This window comes from Fopius arisanus, unplaced genomic scaffold, assembly GCF_000806365.1.
Source record: "Fopius arisanus strain USDA-PBARC FA_bdor unplaced genomic scaffold, ASM80636v1 scaffold00052, whole genome shotgun sequence".
NCBI classification, from domain to species: Eukaryota; Metazoa; Arthropoda; class Insecta; order Hymenoptera; family Braconidae; genus Fopius; species Fopius arisanus.
The window spans coordinates 732589-754690 of NW_011887791.1; the positions used below are offsets into that span (position 1 = coordinate 732589).

A 22102-nucleotide genomic window follows, 5' to 3' on the forward strand; every position below is an offset into this window, starting at 1 on the left:
ATCAACTTAAATCAAGGCACGACTTGATTTGAATCAAGTGAAAAAATCGACTTATATCAGACAGACGAATTTATAAGTGAATTTATCTTGATATCAAGTGCTCTTGATTCTCAGCTGTGAAAAATTTTAATTATTCAATGGTGAACTTAAACTCGAAGGAAGATTCATGGGTTGAGGAAATTCAGAGTTGAAAATTCGGGAAAGTGATCGTAGGGACAAAGGATAGAAGTCATTCGCAAGTCTGTGAATTTTCTGGAGCAAATGAAAAGGCGTGTTAATGCCCGGCGGCTATTGTTTTCGGCAAAAGATCAATGTGGTCGGTTCGCTGGGCATTCGTATGGTACACGAAGCGAATCAGGCACAGGCCTCTGTGCCAATCCCGGCTGGTGCATCATTTGCATCGCTAACCCCAAACATATCTACCGACCTATTCTAATCTCCAGCTCTGCATTTCATCTCCTTCTTCGGCACTCATTTTTTCACGAGTATGCAATGCTCTCGGGATATTTTTAGCTCGTTGCGATAATTCGTGGGGATAAAACAATGAGGGCTGAGTTCTCAGGGTGTTTTTGAGTGCAACCATGTAAAACTAACGAGGAGAACAATGAAATAAAATAAATGAATAGTCCCTTTTTTCGCGAATGCGACAAGTTTTATTCTTCTGCATTTTTCATTATTCCATTTTCAATTGTAATTGTCATCCTAAAAAAATCCCTCCACAAAATATGAAAAATAAATATAATTTTCACTTTGAAACACTCTGAGAAAGTGAAAAAATCAGGGATTGAGATCTGATGGTCATTGATTTCTAGCGCGTAGCTTTTTTATGGGGAGACAAGAAATGTTTTATAGATGATTTGAAAAGTGATGAACTAAGGGTAATAGGTGGAGAAGGATTGTTGGATAGTTGAAAGGGTGAGGGGAATGAGGAGAATTCCGAAAGAGGATGTACAGAGAGCAATAGATGGAGAGCGGGAGGCTTTTCCAGCTCGTCGAAGCCAATTCAGACTCGGAATTTATCCTATCAATTTCTGCTCGGTGGAGTGGCAAAGAGTTCGGTAGCGTTCGTCGTTCGCTATATTAACGCTACATAGTGTGGCCTCCGGGGGCTTGAATATAACCCCCCCATCCAGAACACGTACACAATCCGCTGGTACAATTCTATGTCATGCTTACAATATGATACCTGGGTGTGCGCCTACAGATCACAGCAACCTTTATTGTTCCTCATATACGCGATTATACGGATGTACTGTTCATCTCATTTGCCAATAGTTTCACCGAGGGACCGGCATGTACCTGGGATTACATTCAACATTTACGGACTGCGGGATAAAGTCCACTTGAATCAAGTACACTCTGTACCTTATTTGAGTCTGTTTAATGCTTGATTCAAGTATACTTCGTAATTGAGTCAAGTATATAAATTATATAATAAATTATGATGAAAAATTTACGACGCGTGGATTCGAACCTGCGACCTTAGAGTTACCAGCTATCGGACCAAGTTATTTAAGTTATACTTTTAAAAGTACGTAACTCAAGTATACTTTTATAAGAAACTTGAGCTAAAATTCTTGATCCGAATATATTTCTGATTTTTCATAATGAAAAAAATTGCAATTAGTCCGTTGACACTCGCGAAAAGTAATATTTCGCGTAATGACCCGTAATCTTTTTTGTGGTACTCATCCGAGTGAGCCCTGAATAGGAAATTTATCCGAAAAAATGTGAGCATCATAAAGAAATGAGTTAACCACTTGCTCGAGGGGTGAATTTGCGTGGCGAGTGCTTGTAGATCTTTTCGAGAAGAGGATGATGAAAAAAGGCACGAGGACGAGGCAAAATACACAAGGATTAAATAGGGGACGTTCGCGTGGGTACAATGGGAACAACTGTCGTGGCTATTATACGGACTTAATTAGGCCGTAGCGTGTCGTGGTGACTGATACGAGTGAGACGTTGGATAATCGGACAAGATACCAAAAGAGACAGACCATGTAAATTTGGGTGGGGGGGCATGGGATTTCGCTTCCATGAACCCGGGGCCCCATCTCTAGGGCCAATAAGGGTGTCCTCATGGGGGGTAGACAAGATTATAATCTGTCCCATTATTGTGCCATCGACGTCCCGGAGGGGATTTTCCTATTTGACAATGCAGTTACACTTTTTGTCCACTTAACATCGTGTGCGCAGTACTTTTTGCCCAATGTTACTAACATCCCTACGTTTTTACGTGTACTTTGAGGACACGGGGATCGTTGGGAGAGACAATGAGCCACGGGGATGTCACACAGGGGGGAAATACTCCCGGCTAAAGGGTCCTGTAATCCTACCTGCATATGATGTTCGTCATTGTTTGGTAAATCTAGTGACATACGGGGGAACGAGCCCTCCACTACCGCACATCATCACTGCAAAATCACCAATTTGTTGCGCAATCCTGCGTTTTAATTTTTTTTTTTATTTTTATCTACGCGCTTTTTGGGATCGATGAAGAGAATAGTTCATGGAAAATTAGGGAGACAAACTGGAGACTTTTAGTATATTATTTTATAATCAGAAATTCAGGTATATATCTCAGGATTTTTAATTAATTCAGACATTCAATTCATTAATATCGACAGATGTTTCAATAATTTTTAAAATCATCACTGAAAACGTACGAAATTGTCCCGTAACTTTATCTTTTTTTTTTCTTAACTTGTCATGCCTGAAAAGGAAACAATTATGAACGTTGAGCGATTTCCATGATGCCGGTGTGTTGTTTCTACGCTCTCTTCCGTAAAATGTCCCAATCGTTTGAGGAAAAGTGACGGAACGATTTGTTGTTAACAGAGCGGTAACTCATAAAACTACTAGATCATTTTCACGATGGTTTCCACAATTTCTCTAACAACCCGCCCTCATTATTGACCTTCACTCACCGATTAAACATGTAAACTTAATTATCCGGTTCTTTTGCTGATAATTTTCATTGGATTTTCCAGTCCGTGAGCATTCCCCGAATCAGTCAATTAATTTTCCCAGCATACGCGGTATTTTCAAATTTTTCATATGATAAACGCACATCCGATCCGTAACGCTGCCTTCCTATAATCGGCGAGGTTGCCCGAGGGCTTGAAATATAATAACAGTTATTACGGGGGTGCATGTTGACAGTGATAACACGTCTGTGTAATCTACGCAGTATCATAGTTCCATATAGATGCTAAATGTGCGTAACAACAACTCGCACTGTCCAACACCAGTCCACGAAATTTCCTCAATTAGTGGATCCATTCCGATTGGCCAAACACATTGTCCTTCCCTTTTCTCTATCCACTGTATCTCACTCTAACCCGCCCCAACACTCTCCCTGCACTGATCACCAGCGCTTAATTCGGAACATAGTGGAGTCAACATGGGAACTGCAAACAGGATCGGCAACAAATAGTATCGCAAATAGACACATACTGAGGACTATGCCACACAATGTATTATGTGAAACCCCTGTTACCATTTCGAGGACTCAGTGTATGTGTCAGTTCTCTTACTCGTGTCAAACAACAACACCATTACGCACCATTCCAGTGGACCATCCTCTAATTACTTTACGAGGATTCATTGCTTTTTGTTTGATTCATATTAAATCACCGATTCCTACGTTTTGATTTATTCTACTTTAATTAGGTGGAAATATCAGATTTAGTTCGTGGCAGAATGAGAACATTCAATTCAACTTGATTCAAGTCAAATTATCTTCAATATTTCTTCGAATCAGTCAAGTCTAAGAATGTCTCATTTTTCTAATCAATGACTTGTTTAGTTTTAACAAGATTCACTCTGATTGGAATCGGCAAATTATTCGTTGTAGTGTCATGATAAAAAAATTATGATTGACACGTTTTTGAGAATGAGATGGAGTTGAATGATCGGCCCCCGGCGGTTGTAAGGTGGCAGGGACTGATAACCGCCCATCGCGACGAGTGCAGCATAATCCAGTTTCTCTTGCCGGTCTTTCACCTGTCGTACTCTGGGATCCAGGACAGAGATGTCCGGTGAACGAGATCTTCATTTCTCACCGTGTTGAAGGGACCGCATGGGTGGTCGGAGCACACACGCCGGTACTCCGTAATTACAGGTTCCTCATTTACCGCTTGTAACACACTTCGTTAGCACATCGCGTTGTAAAGTAGTGTGCCGTTGTAAATAACGTGGGGGATATGGTGAGTCGACAGGCATCAACATTCAATCTAGACACTTGAGGCTTCAATGGAAATAACCGATGAGCCAGGATGAAAGTTCATATATTTTATGAATGAATCGCGTGCGGCTTCTGTATCAACCTCAACCTACCGCCTGCAGTCCTCATATTATTTGGCAAATACCACATTGATATCACGAAAGTGGTTTTTTTAATAAAAAAATATGAAGACGAATTTCATCAACTTGATCATTCGATTCGACTCAAGTTGATTATTCCAGTTGATTCAAGTTGGCACTTTGAGTTTATTCAAGTTGATTCTTCGATGGAATTAAACTTGAATGACTTTGAGGAATTATTAGGAGATAGTTGTAATCAGCCGTGAAGTTTAGACAAGTGGAACTCGAATCAATTGACTTTAGTCAAGTGGAAAATCAAGTAGAATCAAGCTCAAGTCGACTTGAATCATTCCCTTTTTATAACTGGGGAAAAAAAATTCTTCTCTCTGCAATGATTTTTTTTTTGTAATAATTTCCTACGGGGAATTTCCAGCAAAAATTGAAGGAAAGAGTCAATATTGCGTGATATTATTGCAACAAATTCCACCAACTTTGTTGGTGATGTAGTTTTGCACATACAATGGCACTTGGTTTCCATTGTTTCTGATTTGCTTCAGGTATTCTCATTCCTTCAAATGAAGTACACGGGGGGAAAGAACATCTGAAGCATGAGTGTGAAGTGCGATGTCGAATAAAGAGCGGAGGTGAAGCTTCAAAAAATAAAAGACTGAGCAACGACAGAGGAATAGACAGGAATAATTCAAAACGTGTGTGCACACCAGCTCCACGTCTATCGTTAGAGTGCCATGATAATTGAAACGTTCGTATAATATATTCCTCTCTCAGTACACGGACAATGGAATCGTCCCAGCGAGAATTATTAACGTGTGTCGTGGCATCCAGTTACGAGTACTGTGTCTAGAACTTGCGTCGAGTGACAAAGAAAGTATTTGGGGTAAAAAGAGTGTTAATAACCTCGAGTGGATAATACTGAAACATAAAATTTATTGTTGTATTTTTACAACTACCTCCAAAACAAATGTAATCTACAATCAAATTGATCAATCAGTAAAAATCGATTGATTATGAATTTGACTTGATTCAAGTTCATTAAATAATAAATGAACTTGTCAAATTTTTAATGAATAAATGATTTACATCTTCAACTTCAAGTACTCGAGGACATTAATTTTATCTACAACTATTCTAAATAATTTCCGCGGAATCAATTACTCGGTATTTTATTACCAAGCCCGTGTTAAAATGAAATGTTCGTCGAATGCCTGCCACCAGATGTTTGCAATCTCACTCATAATTATCAGATAATTGCCCATGTCCCGTAATAACAGAGTAAAGATATATGTTTATGATCCGGCAGAGATTGTGAGCGTTTTGTCTCACCCCTCGGCTAATCAGCTCCAGGATCAGTAACCGGTGAATTAGTGTTCCATTTGGTACTGAAGGATTTCATATCAGGAGATGCTTTAAACATCCGACTGAAGAGTATGAATGAAAAAAGGGGGATCAATGGATCGCGATAAGCTATCGATTCTTCAATCAACATCCGATGTATTCCCTTCAATTCGGGGGACACGTATGGTCCATTTTGCTAATAAGGCGTTGCCCTCGATGGCGATCACCCCCGTTGGGTCAAGAGGGAAAACCTCCGGGACAATGCGGCTCCATCTTTTGTGATAGCACTATGGCCAGACGCTTTCTCATCGAACGAGAGTGGATTTCTCATGCGTCGACTCTCTCTGATTTTTTTTTTCTTTCCTTGACCCCACGAATCCACTGGGCTCAGCCTTCCGGGACAAAAGCCCCAGTCAACAAGTGAAACATACGAAATACATCTGAATCTTGATATTGCACCGATCGGGAGATTAATTTTGGGAATAGAAAAATATTAGGGTGGAGTTGTGATTTTTTTTTACGGCTAGTGAAGAGTGAAATCCATTGAATAGTATTCTCTATTCATTTTGAAATGAAAAGCCATTTTTTTTTGTAGTCTCTTCTTTGGAACTATTCATTATCGTTCATAAACTGGAATTTTAGGGAATTTAATATCGCAAATAAAGGATTTTATCAAAGAATTGCTAAAAGTTGATAAAATTAATTTTTTGTAACGATATTTAGAATTCCACCGGGCAACAAATGGCATCGACAATCTATCCATGAAAATGGTTAATTTTCAAATGTTTAAAAATTTGGAAATTTCTTCCGAGCCAATTCGAAAAGAAAATCTTGATTTTGTCATCCCCAGAATTTTCCACCGTCTCCCGAAAATCTATACATGAAAAATCCAAAGTCCACACAGACAGGGTACATGCATGGATTTCCATACACCTCCACATCCCCATTGAAAGTAGAATGAGATCGGACAGCCCCAATATATACCCTCGAACTCGTTCTTTAGTCAAACCTCCGCCCCTTTTCAATTGAGAACTTCAAACGCTGCAACGTTGGAATCATGATTGGAACGGCCGGCTGCTAAGCAAGGGGTTCCCTGGATCCCAGTAAACTGCATATACTGCGTGGATTTAGTGTCTCACTCCTTCCCATAAACCCCCCAGACGGTATAGTCCAGAGGGTGAGAGAAGGCTTGGGGGTTGTAGAGGGCGGGTTCTCAGTCTCGTTCACCTCCTCCTGGTCCAAACGTGTATTTCCCCCCTCAATCCTCCTCATCTCTCTGTTCCCCCCCTTTCCCTCCTCCCCTTCCCGCCTCGCTACAACCCCCTTTTCACCCACTCGTCCTCCTACACCCTCCACCTCCTCCCAACATCGCTCACCCGGACTCAACTCATGATGAAATTCCTAGCATTCAATCGCAGTACCGGTCCCAACTACCCGCGTATTGGATTGCCAGTATGTATACATGACATGGTTAACATAGTCTACGGGAATACATGAGAATACATGACACTGGCCGGTGGTGAGGTAAGGGGTCATATATCTGACGTTCCTGTTGGGATCGAGATGCGGACATTGCTGTTGCCTGTGTTACAGTCGTTTTACAGGGATATTCCTAGTGGATACCAATCGACAGGATGAGATTGCTATGTGCCAACTGTTGGATACTCCACGAAGATGCTATCCTGAGAATCTCGCGGATTGGGTTTGCGTGAGTGGAGGACTCACTGGGGAATTCCGGAAAATTTGGGGGAGTCAGCGCCACGAAATTCACGGAAATCGCGGTGATAATGTGGAAAATCTAATGAAAAATTGGGAAATAGGAAAATAGGAGAAAAATGGCAAGTGGAAAAAACGAAAACTGTCAACTATCTCTATCGCCTAAATTATGATCGTAATATTTCGACTATTATTTTTTAAAAATCAAAGTTTAATTTTTGATACAACTTCAATTTCAAAATTCATTAAATCATTAGAAATTCTTCTCTAAGAAAATCCATCAAATAATAAATAAATAAATAATAATCATAATAAGATAATCATAATTATTAATAACAATATTTGATTTCGGTTAAAAGGCGAGTACGCGCGAAGTTTTATAATTCTGAAAAAAAAAAATGGAGCAGCCCGTAATTGAGGGATTAGTTCCTTCCCATTAATTTTCCCGATCTTTGCCATCCGGCCCTCGTTAAATACTTCATTGAAGACTGGTAATAGTAACACATGGAGCTCGGTAAAAATGATAAACCAATTTGCTGAGATCCCTTGGGCTAGAGTAAAGTTGGACGGGGCCATGGCAGTCCAAAGTTGAGGAGTCTTTGGTGTCAGCAGCAGCAATAGCTGTACCAGCGCCGACATAGCACCCGAATACTATTAACTGGGGGCTTTTCCACCAGTAGCCGGGGCTAGTACACTCTTCTCATTTTGACCCTAGCGTTTTGCGTATTTCAAGCGTTCTCTGTCGGCAACAACACCCGACCCTTTCTGCCACCAATGAACTCGAGTTGCTGGCGGGTGAGATCAGATAATTAGTTACATAGCCGTTAGCTCTCGCTAGGTACAAATTTCTACTTTCATTGTGCATTTCACCATTCCCCCGTTTTTTTTTTTACCCACAAAACTCGAGTGATGTGCCACCGGCTGTTTGTGAAATTATCGTGGGAGAATTAATGGAACAGGAATTATTTGGTAATTGTTACTGAGACGAATTCACGGGAGTATCAATCGGTGAACTGAGGAAAATATTATGGCTGTCAGTACTATTTATTTTGGGGGCATTAATTTCACTGCTCGGGGTATTTTTCATTGAGTTATCCTCAGGATCGATCTATTCGGGAAAAATGCCGATTTTCCGCGTGATGGAAATTGATGATAATTATTACTCGAAAATAAAAAATGATAAATAATTTCTCAGCCATCGCATCGAATGGTCGAGATGTGTGACACTTGCGAAAAGTTAATGTTCTGAATAATTAGCAAATTGAACAATTATTCATGGTCAGTGGTTATTGTAACGCGAACTCCGATTGATATTCCGGAGACATGGGATACGATAAGAATAAGGAGTATTTCGCGAGCGGTATCCAAAGCTAAAAGATATAAGAAATCCTGAAGACGTTGAGATAAAAATAAATCGGCTTTGGCAGGGCTTCCGCAAGTACCGGGGATATAGGCAGGTTGTGCGATGCCGAGGGGTTATTCTTAATATTTGTAAGGTTTTCATCTGGAGTCAGGATTCCCCGGGCGAAAGAAGAGAGGATGCAGGAAGAAAGAGATGCCAGAGGCGGTCTCTAGCCCCTGCCGCAGTATAAAATACGAAAATCGTTGATAAAAATCCCCGCTTAAGAACCGAGGGGAAATATTGCGAATGAGCTTATCCATTATTGATCAATATTTCGACAAAATGTTTGCAAAAATGGGTTGAGAGCGTTCTCTATTCCTTATTTACAATTGTATTTCCCATTCGGTCGTTAAAAATTCAGAACTCGAAACTGAAAAGACTCAATCAATCCGATCGGTATTGAAAATTTTTTCTTTTAATTATACTGTCAACTATATTTTCTTAATTTTTGATTTTTCAATATGTTGAAAAAATACGCCATCGAAATTATAAAAAAAATTTGTCTATTCAAATTTTTGAAAAATTATTCAAACCTTTTCCAAAAATGAAATTGTTTTGTGTTTCAATTTTTTTTGTTTTATAGAAAAAATCTCTGAAAAGTTTTCCAGAAATTTTTTGAAAATTTGGAAAAAATATTCCTATTACAATTTTCTTTTATCCGGGTATTTTCTGAATATCACAATTTTTATTGTGCCCCGCGTTCATTCTAATGTCAACATAAAAAAAACGCAGAGTTGAATTTTTCTAACATGGATGCCAGCCAGTGAAACAACTTCCCTTTATATTCCTCGACCTGGCCGATGGCTTTTTCCCATTTCCCCTTTCCTTATTCACCCAAGTTTTTGTCGCATGCTCCTCATCACATAGAAAGGACGACGCAGAATAAAAAAGGCACAGCATTCTACTTGTATCTTTTCGGGGACCGATTTTATCATTTCTGTCGCAAGAACAAAAGCCGGAAGCTCATTATTTTATCACGGAGTCCTGCGTCGAGGTACTTGTCGCAATATCTCATATTTCATTCCCGAGATAATGGTGATAAGAAATGATAGTGACAGCTTTCGAGTGAATTAATTTTCTCGTTGAATGGAACAACAAACTCAGCAAAAATTGGCGATCGAAGAGTGCGATTCTCTATCAATCTCTGGGATCAAATTAATTGAATCTTTCCTTTCAGTCGACTAATCCCCAAAACTATTAACTTTAAGAGAAAATGTCAAAAAGCCTCTTTCACCCGAAATTTATTCAACTACAAAATAGTCTTATGGAGTTTTCGACTGAAATCGATAGGTTCCGGGGTAATTGATGAAGAAAAATACTCGCTCACCTCTTCAGTTGAACCAGAGGATTTTTTTTATTAAGTGCGTTGCGTCCATTAGAGTCTTGCAATCAACATTAGGAGTTGAAATTCGCGAATGAAAATTGAGGACAAAGGGGAAAAAAAATTCTGGAAAGGAGGAAAACGTCTAATGAAAGGACCTTTCAGCCAATCTCACTAGATGCCTTTCAGATAGGAAAAAAAATATAGTCGAAATGCCTCCCACATCTCGTTCATTCACGCTCTGTCGATAGTTTACGCGTATACAGACTAGATCCGGAGAATAGAGCGTGGGGAAAAAAAATCTAGTGAGGCTTGAGATGCAAATGCACTCGTTTCAATTTTTTTTCCCTCTACCGCACTTTTTTCGGTTTCGAGGCCAGCACTCTACCGAAAATCCTGCGAATGAAAGACGATGCTCTTTAGTCGAAAACTTGATTAATTTTCAAAGTAACTAGCGCGAAAAATAGATAATAAATTTCGCACAGCTGTGGATTTTTTATTGAATGAAATTTCGCCGAAAATTTGATAGAATTTTGGAATTAAGGAGGAAAAAAAAATCATCGACGAGAATTGAGGGATGATAATTGTTTAGGCTTCTCCGAAGTGCAATGTCATCCATTTCTTGATAGAGAGCCCTCATCCCAGAGATGGCAAGTTGAAAAAGGGATATTTAAAGCTCGCTAGTTTGCCCTATAAAATGTAGTATCTCGTCGTCGGCATTTGCAATTAACTTCTCTCGTCTATGTCACGTTCGCGCTTCATTTCCACCGCGTAACAAACTGGCTCACCCCATCCCGCGCTCACGAGCATCCGATCCTTTTAACTTTGCTTCTAAATTCCTTAATCAAGTTTTTCCACAGTGCGAGGAAAATTTGCGAATTTCGCTTTTCCTCACCCTTACGCCATTCCCCTCGCTCGCATCTCAAGTTCGCTTTTTCATTCAATTTTTTTTTTCTCGCTTTTAGCCTTACATTCGCCAACGTGTTTCACCCTCACGGTCTCTTTTCCGTTTTCTGTCGATTCTACGACAACCTACACTCCCACTCACTCGCACGCGTTCACTTTGATGTCAAGCCGTGAACACCACCGCCATTTAATTTACCGGCTGATGTGTTTCGAAGGAATCTACCCCTTCCCCTCTTGCTCTCTCGCGTTCCACACCAACTTCACTTTTTTTTTTACCTTTTCTCTTCCAGCTCTGGCCTACGCTTGAATTATAATTTTTTTGTCACTCTATTATACTATATATCACTCTTTTATTTTTCACCGGAGACCAGCCTACACTCAAAAAAACGCACAACCTCTCGAGTCAATCTTGTTAAAACCTGACAAATCGGTGGTTCTAAATTACCCGAAAAGTCATTCATTACTCTGAATTTTTACGACTTTAGGTCTTTAAGCGATTTTAAAGTTTGACATTTTAAAAATTCTCTGTAGACGATTCAATATTTCGAGGTGATTTGTTTACAATTTTTTTTTATTAACCAGATTCAAGTGGAATTTCCTCAATGAAAGGAATACAAGACTTCGATTAATATCGACCTCGAAATCCGGATTGATTGACTCTGAGTCACGCAACTTGAATCAATTCACTAAATCGATTGTGGCATCATAAAAAAATTAATTCTCAATTGAAAACCCTTTGAGTATAATGCGTTATTAATGAATATCCGGAATCGGCGATTAGTATGGGTAAAAACCAGAACTTGAAGTGGAAGTTTGCTCTCGCGGAAGTTTGCATCTGAATAGTCCGAAAACCGCAGAAACTTTCGAGGCCATCGCCAGCACTTGACTAAATCTGCCACAAGTATGTCAAAAAAAGTTTAAGTAAATAATTCTCGGTGGGGCATTGTCGTTTCTGGTGAGTTATTCAAGTCTTACAACACATTTCATTCGGAAAATGTGTATAGTCTAGAGCAAACTCCATCCCTCTTGACAGTTTGTGCCTTCATCACGCACTATGTCGACCAAACGTTCCCCTTTGATCCTACCAACAGTTACCCTCTATTCCCACCTACTCTCTCGAGCTTACCGATTCGCATAGCCTCCCCCTGTTTCAGCCTAATTTTCATTACTCCATTTTTCATAAAACGAGGGTCTTCGACGGACCCACTAAAATCAATACCACCGGCCGCATCGTGTATCAAATATCTTCGAGACCATGTCTTCGTTTTCATTTTATCACATTCAAAGCAATTGAATTTTTCATTTGGAAATTATGATCTCAGAATGGAACCTTTAAAGCTGGGACTTCAGACTTCTATGTGAGGGTTCTGGAATTTCTACGAAGGGGTGAAGTTGAGACCTTCAAAGATTTTGAATCATGTGAACTTTTTCTGATGTATTAATTTGAGACTTTTAGGAATCAAATGGTCATTTTTAAAAGTCCCAACTTGAGAAGAAACTTTCATCAAAGAAAAATCGAATTAAGACATATCGTCATGGAATTCTTTAAAATTTCTATTTCCCGATTTTGGGGAGTCAAACTTAAATGAAATCTCAAAAACAAAATTTTTTCCGAACCTGAACATCCACGACCACACAATATCAATCGATTCGCAATTCATTCCAATATTTCAAATTGAACATTAATTTGCAAAATAATAATAACAACTGCAATTATTATTATTATTCCATAATTAAATATTCAATTCACAATATAGTACTAATGATAGGGAATGGATTGATATTTTCTGGTGAATGTCTGGAGATGTTGAAGTACAGAATGATTTTTATTTTAAAGATATCGAAGTTCTTAATTTGAGACTGTAAAATCCCAGTTTGAGTCAATGTGGACGCACTCGTGTGGAAGTCGTACCTCAGTACGCAAACCATATCTCTCGATTTTTCATTCGCAATCGTCGGTAGCTCAAAGGCGTTCATACATGGTACCGCTTGTATATGCAACTCTGCAGCAAACGCGCGATATTTCAGTCGCGATTGGTGTACGCGTAAACAGCACACGACCCGTCAACTCCACGAGTCATACGAGTTATTTTATATTGTTACCTGCAGATAACAGAAACCACTGCTGCTGAAGTACAGATCAATGCGCGAAATCCGCTGACAGCGAGTTTTATTGATAATTCGATTTTTTTATCCAGATTAATCTGCAGAGGCAAAGGATTTAAGAAAAAAAATGGCAAATATTTTTCTCGATAATTCCGCGATAATTCATGACAAATTACAAATATTTAAGAAAATCGAACTTCGGGCTGTCCTCTATTTCTGGGGAATTTTATAAAAATTGTATCATAAATATCTCTAACAAATGATTTAAAGCCTTGAATAACGATTTTAAAATTTTTCAATCGTCTTTCACTATTTCAAAACAGTCTCATGATCATGAAAATTTCTGAATCATTAAATATATTCTCTCGGGTCAGCCGAGAAATCTCCGGACTATCCCGAGTGTAAAATCACACCTCGAAAGAGGTACCAACGTAAATTCTCGAACGAAGCCGTGAAAGCCCCAGAATCCCGTCAATATCCCGCTCACCCGATAATAATCCCGACAAGTGTATCCCTCAAGTTGGCAGCATTTGACCCCCCGAAAAAAAAAAACTGGGTTAAATAAACTTGATAATTTTCTCCCTTTCCCCGTCTTAAACAAAAAGAGGGCGGATATAGGGGGCTGAGGTGAATGGTATGAGGGTTGGATATCCACGATGCAAGGGGGTGCGGCAAGCACATAGGGTGCCACCTGGTGTGTGAGAACAGCGGACGCAGGCGCCGGTAGTCATGGCGACGATTCCTTCGGATTGGCCGCAGCTTCCACTTGAACCTTCCCCTCACCCTTCTCCATGTCTCCTCACAATTCCCCTTCCCTTTGACTATCCACCATCGATAACCCCTCCGGCTTGCATTTACAAACCGGCCACCCACCCTTATCTTCACCCTCTTCCCTCCCCCTTTCTTCACCCACCCCTCCTTTCCCCTCACGCTCTCTTTCCCTTCCACTCCTTCCACCGCTTCCACTCCTTCCACCGCTTCCACCCTTTCCACTCCTTCCACCCCTTTCCACTCCTTCCACCCCTTCCACCCCTTTCGCCCCGTCCACCCTCTCCGCCCCCTCTTTCACTCTTCTCTTTTTTCCCGTTTTCCCTCCTTGCCTCCACGAAATTCCATTTCACCCGCCGCCACCTTTTTCCAAGACTCAACCTATTCCGCAATAATAATTTATTGTATAAATAAATAAAGTCACTTGTGAGGTTTTTTTGGAGATATCTATGAGAGTATGGAGGATAGATAAGCTCGTGTGAGGAGCTTTTTTGTAGATCTCAGGTGTCTCTACAGAAAATATTGGAACCAGAATTTTAGTTTTCCTAGGAGTTTTGAGGATATTTCGGAAAAACTTGAGGAGCTTGACTTCTCTCGTTTTCCCACTTCGCTATTGAATTTTTAATGAAAATTTTCGAACTGGTATTCGGTTTTTTATGGAGTTTTCTGCGCAATTTAGTGTCTTTGCGGAATTTGTTTGCCGAGTTTTATTTGCTGGAATTAATTGAGTGGGACGGTGAGAGGGGAGGGTTGCAGGGGAAATTGAAGAGATGCCGTGCACTCGTGAAAAATCGGTGTAGACAGTTCAAGTAAAAAAACAGTGAGCTGAACGGAACTTGAAAAACTTGGCCGAGATTTCCACTTCTGAATTGCGGGATTTGAAGGATGAATTATCATCTCAAACTTACGATTTATCATTTCAAACTTATAAGATATGAGATTCAAACTCTTAAAGTACGAGACTCAAACTTTCAAACTATAATATTCAAATCCGTAAATTCCAAAAATTGAACTTTAAAAAAAAAATTCAACATACAGGATTAAAAACATACATTACAAAATTGAAAAGAGTACAAAATAAAAAACGTAAAATAAAACTAAAACCTTCGAATTACCAAACCATCAAGACGAAGAATCAAAACCCTCACACTTGTGAATATCCGACTTGTAACTTCCATTTTCCATTTCGAACTCGTAAGTCCTGAGTTCCCCCTCTCAAAGTACGAGCTTTAAGCTCATACTACTTTCAAACAGTAAAACTGAAGTAGTAAAGTCCAAAAATTGAGATTTCGTAAGTTTCGTGAGGGAAGTTGAAAGAATGATAAATAATTTGTGGGTATTTGAGTTAGATTCATCAGTGTGAAAGTATTAGTTTAAGTAAATGAGTATGAGGTATGGATGTGACTCATCATGACTAGATTACCCCTGTTGTTTGAGAATGTACATACGAAGTATCTATCCCTGTTCTCCTCGAGTGTTACGCCTGGTGTGCTTTTCTCCCCCTATCGGGGTAAAGCCTCCCGCGCCTACGCCTCTCCCGTTGCCTCGGCAACAACTCGGCTTGGGGTTGGCCACCGTCGATTTTCACCGCCCCCCGCCAAATACCTCTCCCATCCACTTTTTTTTTCCCCCATGGAGAAAAGGACCATTGAGGTAAAACGTCAATGCAGAAGAGTAAACGACGGGGGAGATCCAGCGACAACGGACTTACCATTATTTTCCATTACCCAACATCACCTCATCCCCATTTTACGCACTTTAATTCCTCAACTTCGATTATTTATCTTATTTGAATTTCTTTACAACACCGACTTGAGTCAGGCCCAAAATCTAAGATTTTAGGAGATTTCTCGCAGTTGAATTGAAAGCTTTTGGAAAATCCATAGAATCATTTTGCTTTCAATTATTTTATGGAATTCAATAAACTTTTGAATTATTCGGGTAAATATGTTTTCGAATAATTTTAAATTTCTTTATATTTTAGAGAGGGAAAGAAATTACCTGTCTTTTGAATTGAAAAGTAAAGGATGGAATTATTTCATCTTGTTGTTGTTGACTTAGAAATTTTGTGGTGCTGTGTTTTTTTGGGGAGGTTTCAGTGACGATGAGAGAAAAATTTCCTGCCCTGCCTGAATTTTTAATCAAACGTAAATATTCAACAATGATCAACAAACAATATTCAATAATTTATTCATTCGTACTTTGCCAATTTTTCACGATTTTCACAGAGCAATCTATCTGAAATTCCGAGTTTTTATCGAGTTTCACATGATTGCTCTTTTGAATTTTCCAGATTGATCCCAACGAAATCAATAAAACCTACAATCCCAAAAAAAGCTTCTGGCTTCCGATTCCATGAGAAGCCATGAAATTCTCTGACATAATTTTACAATATATATAATTTATAATTAAAGATCACGACCAATACATTCCACCCAAAGAACTTATCCTGAATGACGTTCAACATTGACTCAAGTTAATTTCCCACTATATCCTGAAATTTCAACGCAATCCACTTTAATTAAATTTTCGATTTCTCTTTGATTTCGAATTGCCATCGATTGACTTATTGCGAGCTCAGATCCACTGATGATAAAAAAAAAACTCCAACCCCGGAGGAGAAAGGAGCCCCGGACGCGCCCGAGAAAATTCCTAAAGCTATCCGAATAATCGTGCCGTCATTGGAGCTGTCCCCGAGTCATATTATATGTCGTTACCCCGTGTATCACTATCTCCATTTCCCTCTCCGTTCGCTTTCACCCTCCACCCCGTGCCCTACCAACCAACGAGACTGGAAGCTGCTTTGGCCTTTGTGCGCGTCGGGCGGCAGTACATCAAAGCCTCCTAGTTGCCGCTCCAGCCTTTGACGGTTGCGTCGCGGCGGTTCGCTCAGTCGTCGTTCGGTAGCGCAAGAGGACCCCTGCAACATCCCCAGTCATCTGTACAAAGTGCACCTAGTGTCCAAGCAAAAAAAATCATTCCAAGTCTCCCAGAGATCCGTTGATCCGTTGATTGACGATCGCCAGTAATTGATACCGCGAGACCCCACCTCGGTCACTGGATTGATGTCGACCCTGTCAAGACCATCAGGTACTACAACCAACGTGCAATGTCGCCGAGGAGTGTCAAATCGCTGCGTGCCAAAGTGACTAGAAAAGGTCGAAAAGTTGTCGGTGTTACTGTGGTAACGCGAGCACTAGGCGAACGAGTAGCAAGGCAACAGCGTAGACGGAGAACAGTGGAGACGATGATAACTGGAAAAAACACCAGCAGTGAGACAAGTCGATCTGGTGGTGTACGCACGCGCCAATCCCTGGATCCCGAGGCACTGGACGGCGCCCTGTTGTTGCAGTGGATGGAGAAGCATCAGAGGAGAAAAAAAAAGGTCAACGACGCTGACTCCATACTGTCACACTCCAACAACGATAATTATTCTGATAACGAGAAACATGCTACGAATAACAACAAGGAATTGTCATCTTCGGATCTCGAGGATTGCGAATCAAAGGCGAAAGTATCACCGCGATCATCAGAATTGTCGGAATTGTCAGAATTCTCGGAATTATCAGAACCGGCAGAATCGTCAGAACCGTCAGAACCATCGCAACCATCAGAGCAATCGGAAGTGTCGGAACCGTCGGAGCAATCGGAACCATCGGAACCATTGGAACGATCCGAACAATCGAAACAATCAGAACGATCAGAATCCTCGGACACAGCAAACATCAAGGTCAGTTCACCAAGAGCATCACCAAGCCGTCCATTTGCAACGCATGCGCCCCAGGAAAGCCTGAGAACCATTCTAGAGGGTTACGATCACCGTAGGATATACCTAGCCCACGTTTCGTTTCTTGACTGGCGGGATCTGCCTGGTAGGCGTTCTGCAGGTGAACGGGTGTGGGTGGTAGGGGCCGCTGATCACGAGGGTCGACATCGAACTCGACTCCTGGTTGCCGGTCGTCATTGGAGACCGCGTTGTCTTCAAGAAGTCAACATGATAACGCAACCTGTTGTTTACGCTGGTGGTGGTAGCGGTTCCCTCACTGCGGATCTCTTCCTCTGGTGGTTTCACCGGGAATTCGCGACAACTGCCATCGCAATGCATCCTGATGGAGCGGTCCTCGTGGCAGAAGCAGCAGATTACCTTCCGCCGGAGGCTGAGTGCGTTACAGCTGATGGTTTGGTGCGTTTACTTGTGGTGCCGAGAGATTTGGAGTCGAAGGTTGTGAGGGATGAGCTGAGGGTGAGGCTTGCTATGGGGCTCCTCACTCGGATTCACTGTCGTTTTGACTCGGAGAAGAAGGTGTCTCTGGAGGAAGAGATCAGGAGATTCAGCCTGAAGGAGGCCTTCACGGAGCTCCATCGCGCGTGGCTTAGCATTCGGTCTGAGACGTTTGCCCGCAGCTGGATTCTTCTTCAGGATGAAGACCTACCGTCGGCGTTGAACGCAAGGTTCAAGGATGATCAGATGATTGCTCATCTCTGTCAGCTTGCTGGTGATGTTGGGGTTGAGGCAGGTGATATCGACGTGCAGGAGTGGATCTCTGATGATGAGAGTGCAATAGCGAAACGGGTGAAGAAGAGTGATACTGAGGTGGAGGAGGATCTTGATGAGAGTGATGCTGGGGTCGATGTGCCCGCTGCTGATGAGGCGGTTCGCCTTCTCTCCCGGGTACTTCTGTGGATGGAAAGGGCACCCCTCGACCCCGGACTACTTCTTGCCGTCAGATCGATCCGAGATGTCGCTTCTGTCATGGTAAGGCAACTGATGTGACCTCTTCGCGCACACCATTTCACTCGACGCTGGGGATCTACTTTGTCTCCCCTTCACCGAATTTAGCCAATTTGGTACTTGCTATTCAGACTGGGGTGGGGTAAAGGGTGCCGATACTATCTTGAAAAAACCGCAATTCCCGGAACGTTTGGGAATAAAACACGAACGATCGTCAAGAGTCTTCAGAAGGAATTGGATGAGGGGTCGAACACTTGGTTTTCAATAGATCTTTAGGGGGAACATTCGGTTTTACGCTCCAACTTGATTTTTAGGTGTTTATTTTATCTCTATCGAATGAAATATTTTATCATCACCACTCTATCGATGAGTCAACACGACCGGGTACCGAGACAGTACCCTAAATTTTCCAGACTAATCAGTAAAATTTACTGACCGTCACTTATATTAAGATATCATATGATTTTGAGATAAAGATGATTGAAATCATTCTTCTTCCTGCTCCATAATTAACGCACATGATTTTCCAATTGTTTCAGGCGAGTAAAATGGGCCTTGCTGGTACCCATCCGAGTGGATTACCTGCGTTCTTCTGTCCAAATGGTGAACACCTGACCCAACCACCGCCCGCACATATGGGAATTCCGCCTTACGGAGCGCTGGACGCGGGCAAGGCGGCAGCGGCGGCTGGTGAGTACTGGCCACCATCATCCCACGGCTCACCCACACATACCGCAAACTGGAAGCGACTTCTAGCAGCAGCAGCTTCCACAGGTCAGCCACATGATACCGCCCAATTACTCGATAATTCACAAAAAAAAAAAAGAATCCACACATTGTCTCAATCGATTTAAGGTATTATCTAAGCCTCGAAGTGAGATTACGTTACCAAATCGTGTTCATCAAACCTAATCGATGATCATCTGGTTTTACTCGATAATATCTCAATTTCATTGATGCCTTCAAGATGGAAATTCACCGGCAGTGGTAAATTAGAATATTATTGGATGTATCCCGATGATTAGAAAACGCCAGTTGTGCTATTGTCCGTGACAATAAATTCTTGTCAATTATCCTCATGCGACAATTGAATGGTATTGCCCGAAGATATTGTTCAATCACTATTTTTATCGCCGTTGGATCGATTTCAGCGATTTTCGTCAGTTTTCGTGCACCACCCAATCTAGCGTGTGCCTTTTTCGTTAATTATATTCACTTATTGATTGAAGTAAATTGTTGGCCGAACGCTGAGCTCGTGGCTTAGATAATACCTTAAGCACATTTTAATATTAATGGGTGGTGGTGGCGACGACTCAGGTGGAGGTTGCTCTGATACTTTGACTCAAACATCACCCAATATTTTCAACATCCTCCAACATCTCCACGCCTCATCTACTCCCCTCTCCACCGCTTAAAACATGAAAATGAAACATGAATATTAACTATTCTGGAGTGAAAATAAATCGACTAGCTCGAGTCGTATCCTCTCGACTTATGCGGAATAATATCCGTTTGAGCTCGAGAGTCCGGGGGGTTGAGTGAATTTAAATATTGATATTTTTATGATCCTAATGATTGGAGGGATATTTCTTACCGAGTCAAGTACACAGCATTTACCAGAGGGAGACATTCAACTTCATACTGGAAAAGAGGCTGGCGTTCAAGTAGAAGTATGAGAGAAGAGCCAACCATTAGGCTAATCAGTGAAGCGTACGAGTCTCCCCTTTGCATTCAGGTCAAAGAGATTCGGATCTCCCAATCCTCCCTTCGTTCCGCTTTTTTTTGGATAAAATATCTTCACTGTTCACTACCTTTCCTTCATTTTATCAGTAGAAATGTCGTGCATGGGGAAAACCTCTGGACTATCACTCTCGAATTAGAATATTGGTGTATCTTAATCGAATATTCTTTATTCATCACAATAATACAATCGAATAATAATTCAATATCCACAAACTGTCGTTTTGAATCGAATTGATCTGCTCTCAGACGATTTTTTGACTTGACTCTAGTCATGTTCGGGTTAATTTGTCGACTTAATTAAAAATTTACTGGAATCAAACCCTTTTTTTTGTAAGTTAACAATTTTTAATTTCCAAATGACTCTATTGTATTATTGACATTTTAAAAAATGAATTCAGTCGTACATTTTCTCCCTCTTTAGTTTTCAGTTCATAATATGTCAACGCGGAATTGTTGCTTTATCCTGAAAATAAGCTCCATCGTTTCTTTACATCCGTAGCTCCATCAATGTACATCACCCTCTTGCCATTCACATTAAGCTCCCAGTATTGCACTCTTTCGCCAACTCTCGTGCTTCCTTTCACCTTTTTCACTCGAAAGACTTGTAATTACCACTTTTCAATTTACGGTGGGTTATTGCGAATACTCTTAAGAGTTTTACCGAGAATTTTAATAAAAAAACATTTTGTTTTCAACGATGATCCGGTGAATAGAGTGCTAACGGATTTGCCCCTTTAAATTATTGAATTCACGGGGTTAAATACCGCGGGGCGGCGCTTCGGGGGTTGCAAGAGTCGGTATTAATTATGGAGACGCAGTTTTTCTTTGTGTCAGGCGGTTGTCGTGGTATTACCGTAGAATTCTCGAAGATTAAAACCAAAAACAATGCGTGAGAACTTTTTTGTTCTGAAGATCTTCTAAAAATTCTCAGGACAATCTTTGAGATAATTAGTAGAAGATGTTCTTAGCGATGAAAAAGTATTCTTTTGAAGCTTTTTTCCTTGAGAACTTCCGAAGACAGTCTTTTCGAGAAAGTCTTCAAGGCTCAGTAGACCACTCCATTTGAAAACTGAAATAAGATTCGGAAATATCTTTCAAATATCCCTCTCAAATCTTCAGAAGGATTTCCATAAAATTCTGTAATTTCTCCGATAATAAAATAGTTTCAGGTCAAAGTTGTCCGATAATTTGGTCTCCATCAATTTTCGCGATGATTATCAAACTTTCACAATTTTCGAAATTTTGCTACGACATTATTTTGCTGGTGACGGATCAGTTTCATCTTACGATCAATTCGAGATAATTCGAGATAATTCGAGATCGATTTCCTTTCTCCTGTTTTATATTAGGATTCCTCTGAAGTCACTCGGTGGATGTTCGAAGGACAAATTTTTTTTTAAACACGACCACCAAAACATCTTACGCATTGGAGTCCACTGAGGGAGTGGACTCGTGATGGGCACTCCTTGTGAACCGCGCACAATTACAGGGTAACTAGTTCCACTTGGCTAGGTCAGTTAAATGGCATGCTGAATGCAAATAACGAGACAAGAGCGCACCGTTACACGTAGACGTGTACTAATACGCCAGGGCGTGCCACAACCCTGGTTTGTTAAAACGATTCGCGTGTTAGACCGCATCGATATTGAAGTTTTCATGCTCGTATGAGTTCCTTCCACTCGGCATTTCAAATTATTCCCTTTTATGGGTGAGACATACCACAAGCTATTGCACCAACCTGTTGGGATTT

The 22102-nt window shown here is 40.9% G+C and overlaps 1 protein-coding gene across 5 annotated transcripts in view; it reads left to right on the forward strand.

The window, feature by feature from the left end:
• Positions 1-22102, forward strand: part of pan (pangolin) — a 112956-nt gene that overhangs the window by 71275 nt on the left and 19579 nt on the right. For 4 of the 5 annotated variants that reach the window (XM_011307228.1, XM_011307229.1, XM_011307232.1 and 1 more), the window contains exon 4: positions 19149-19383. In XM_011307228.1, the coding sequence (XP_011305530.1) occupies positions 19149-19383 (235 nt within the window). The remainder of the gene's footprint in view (positions 1-19148; positions 19384-22102) is intronic. The other variant, XM_011307231.1, reaches the window with a different exon arrangement.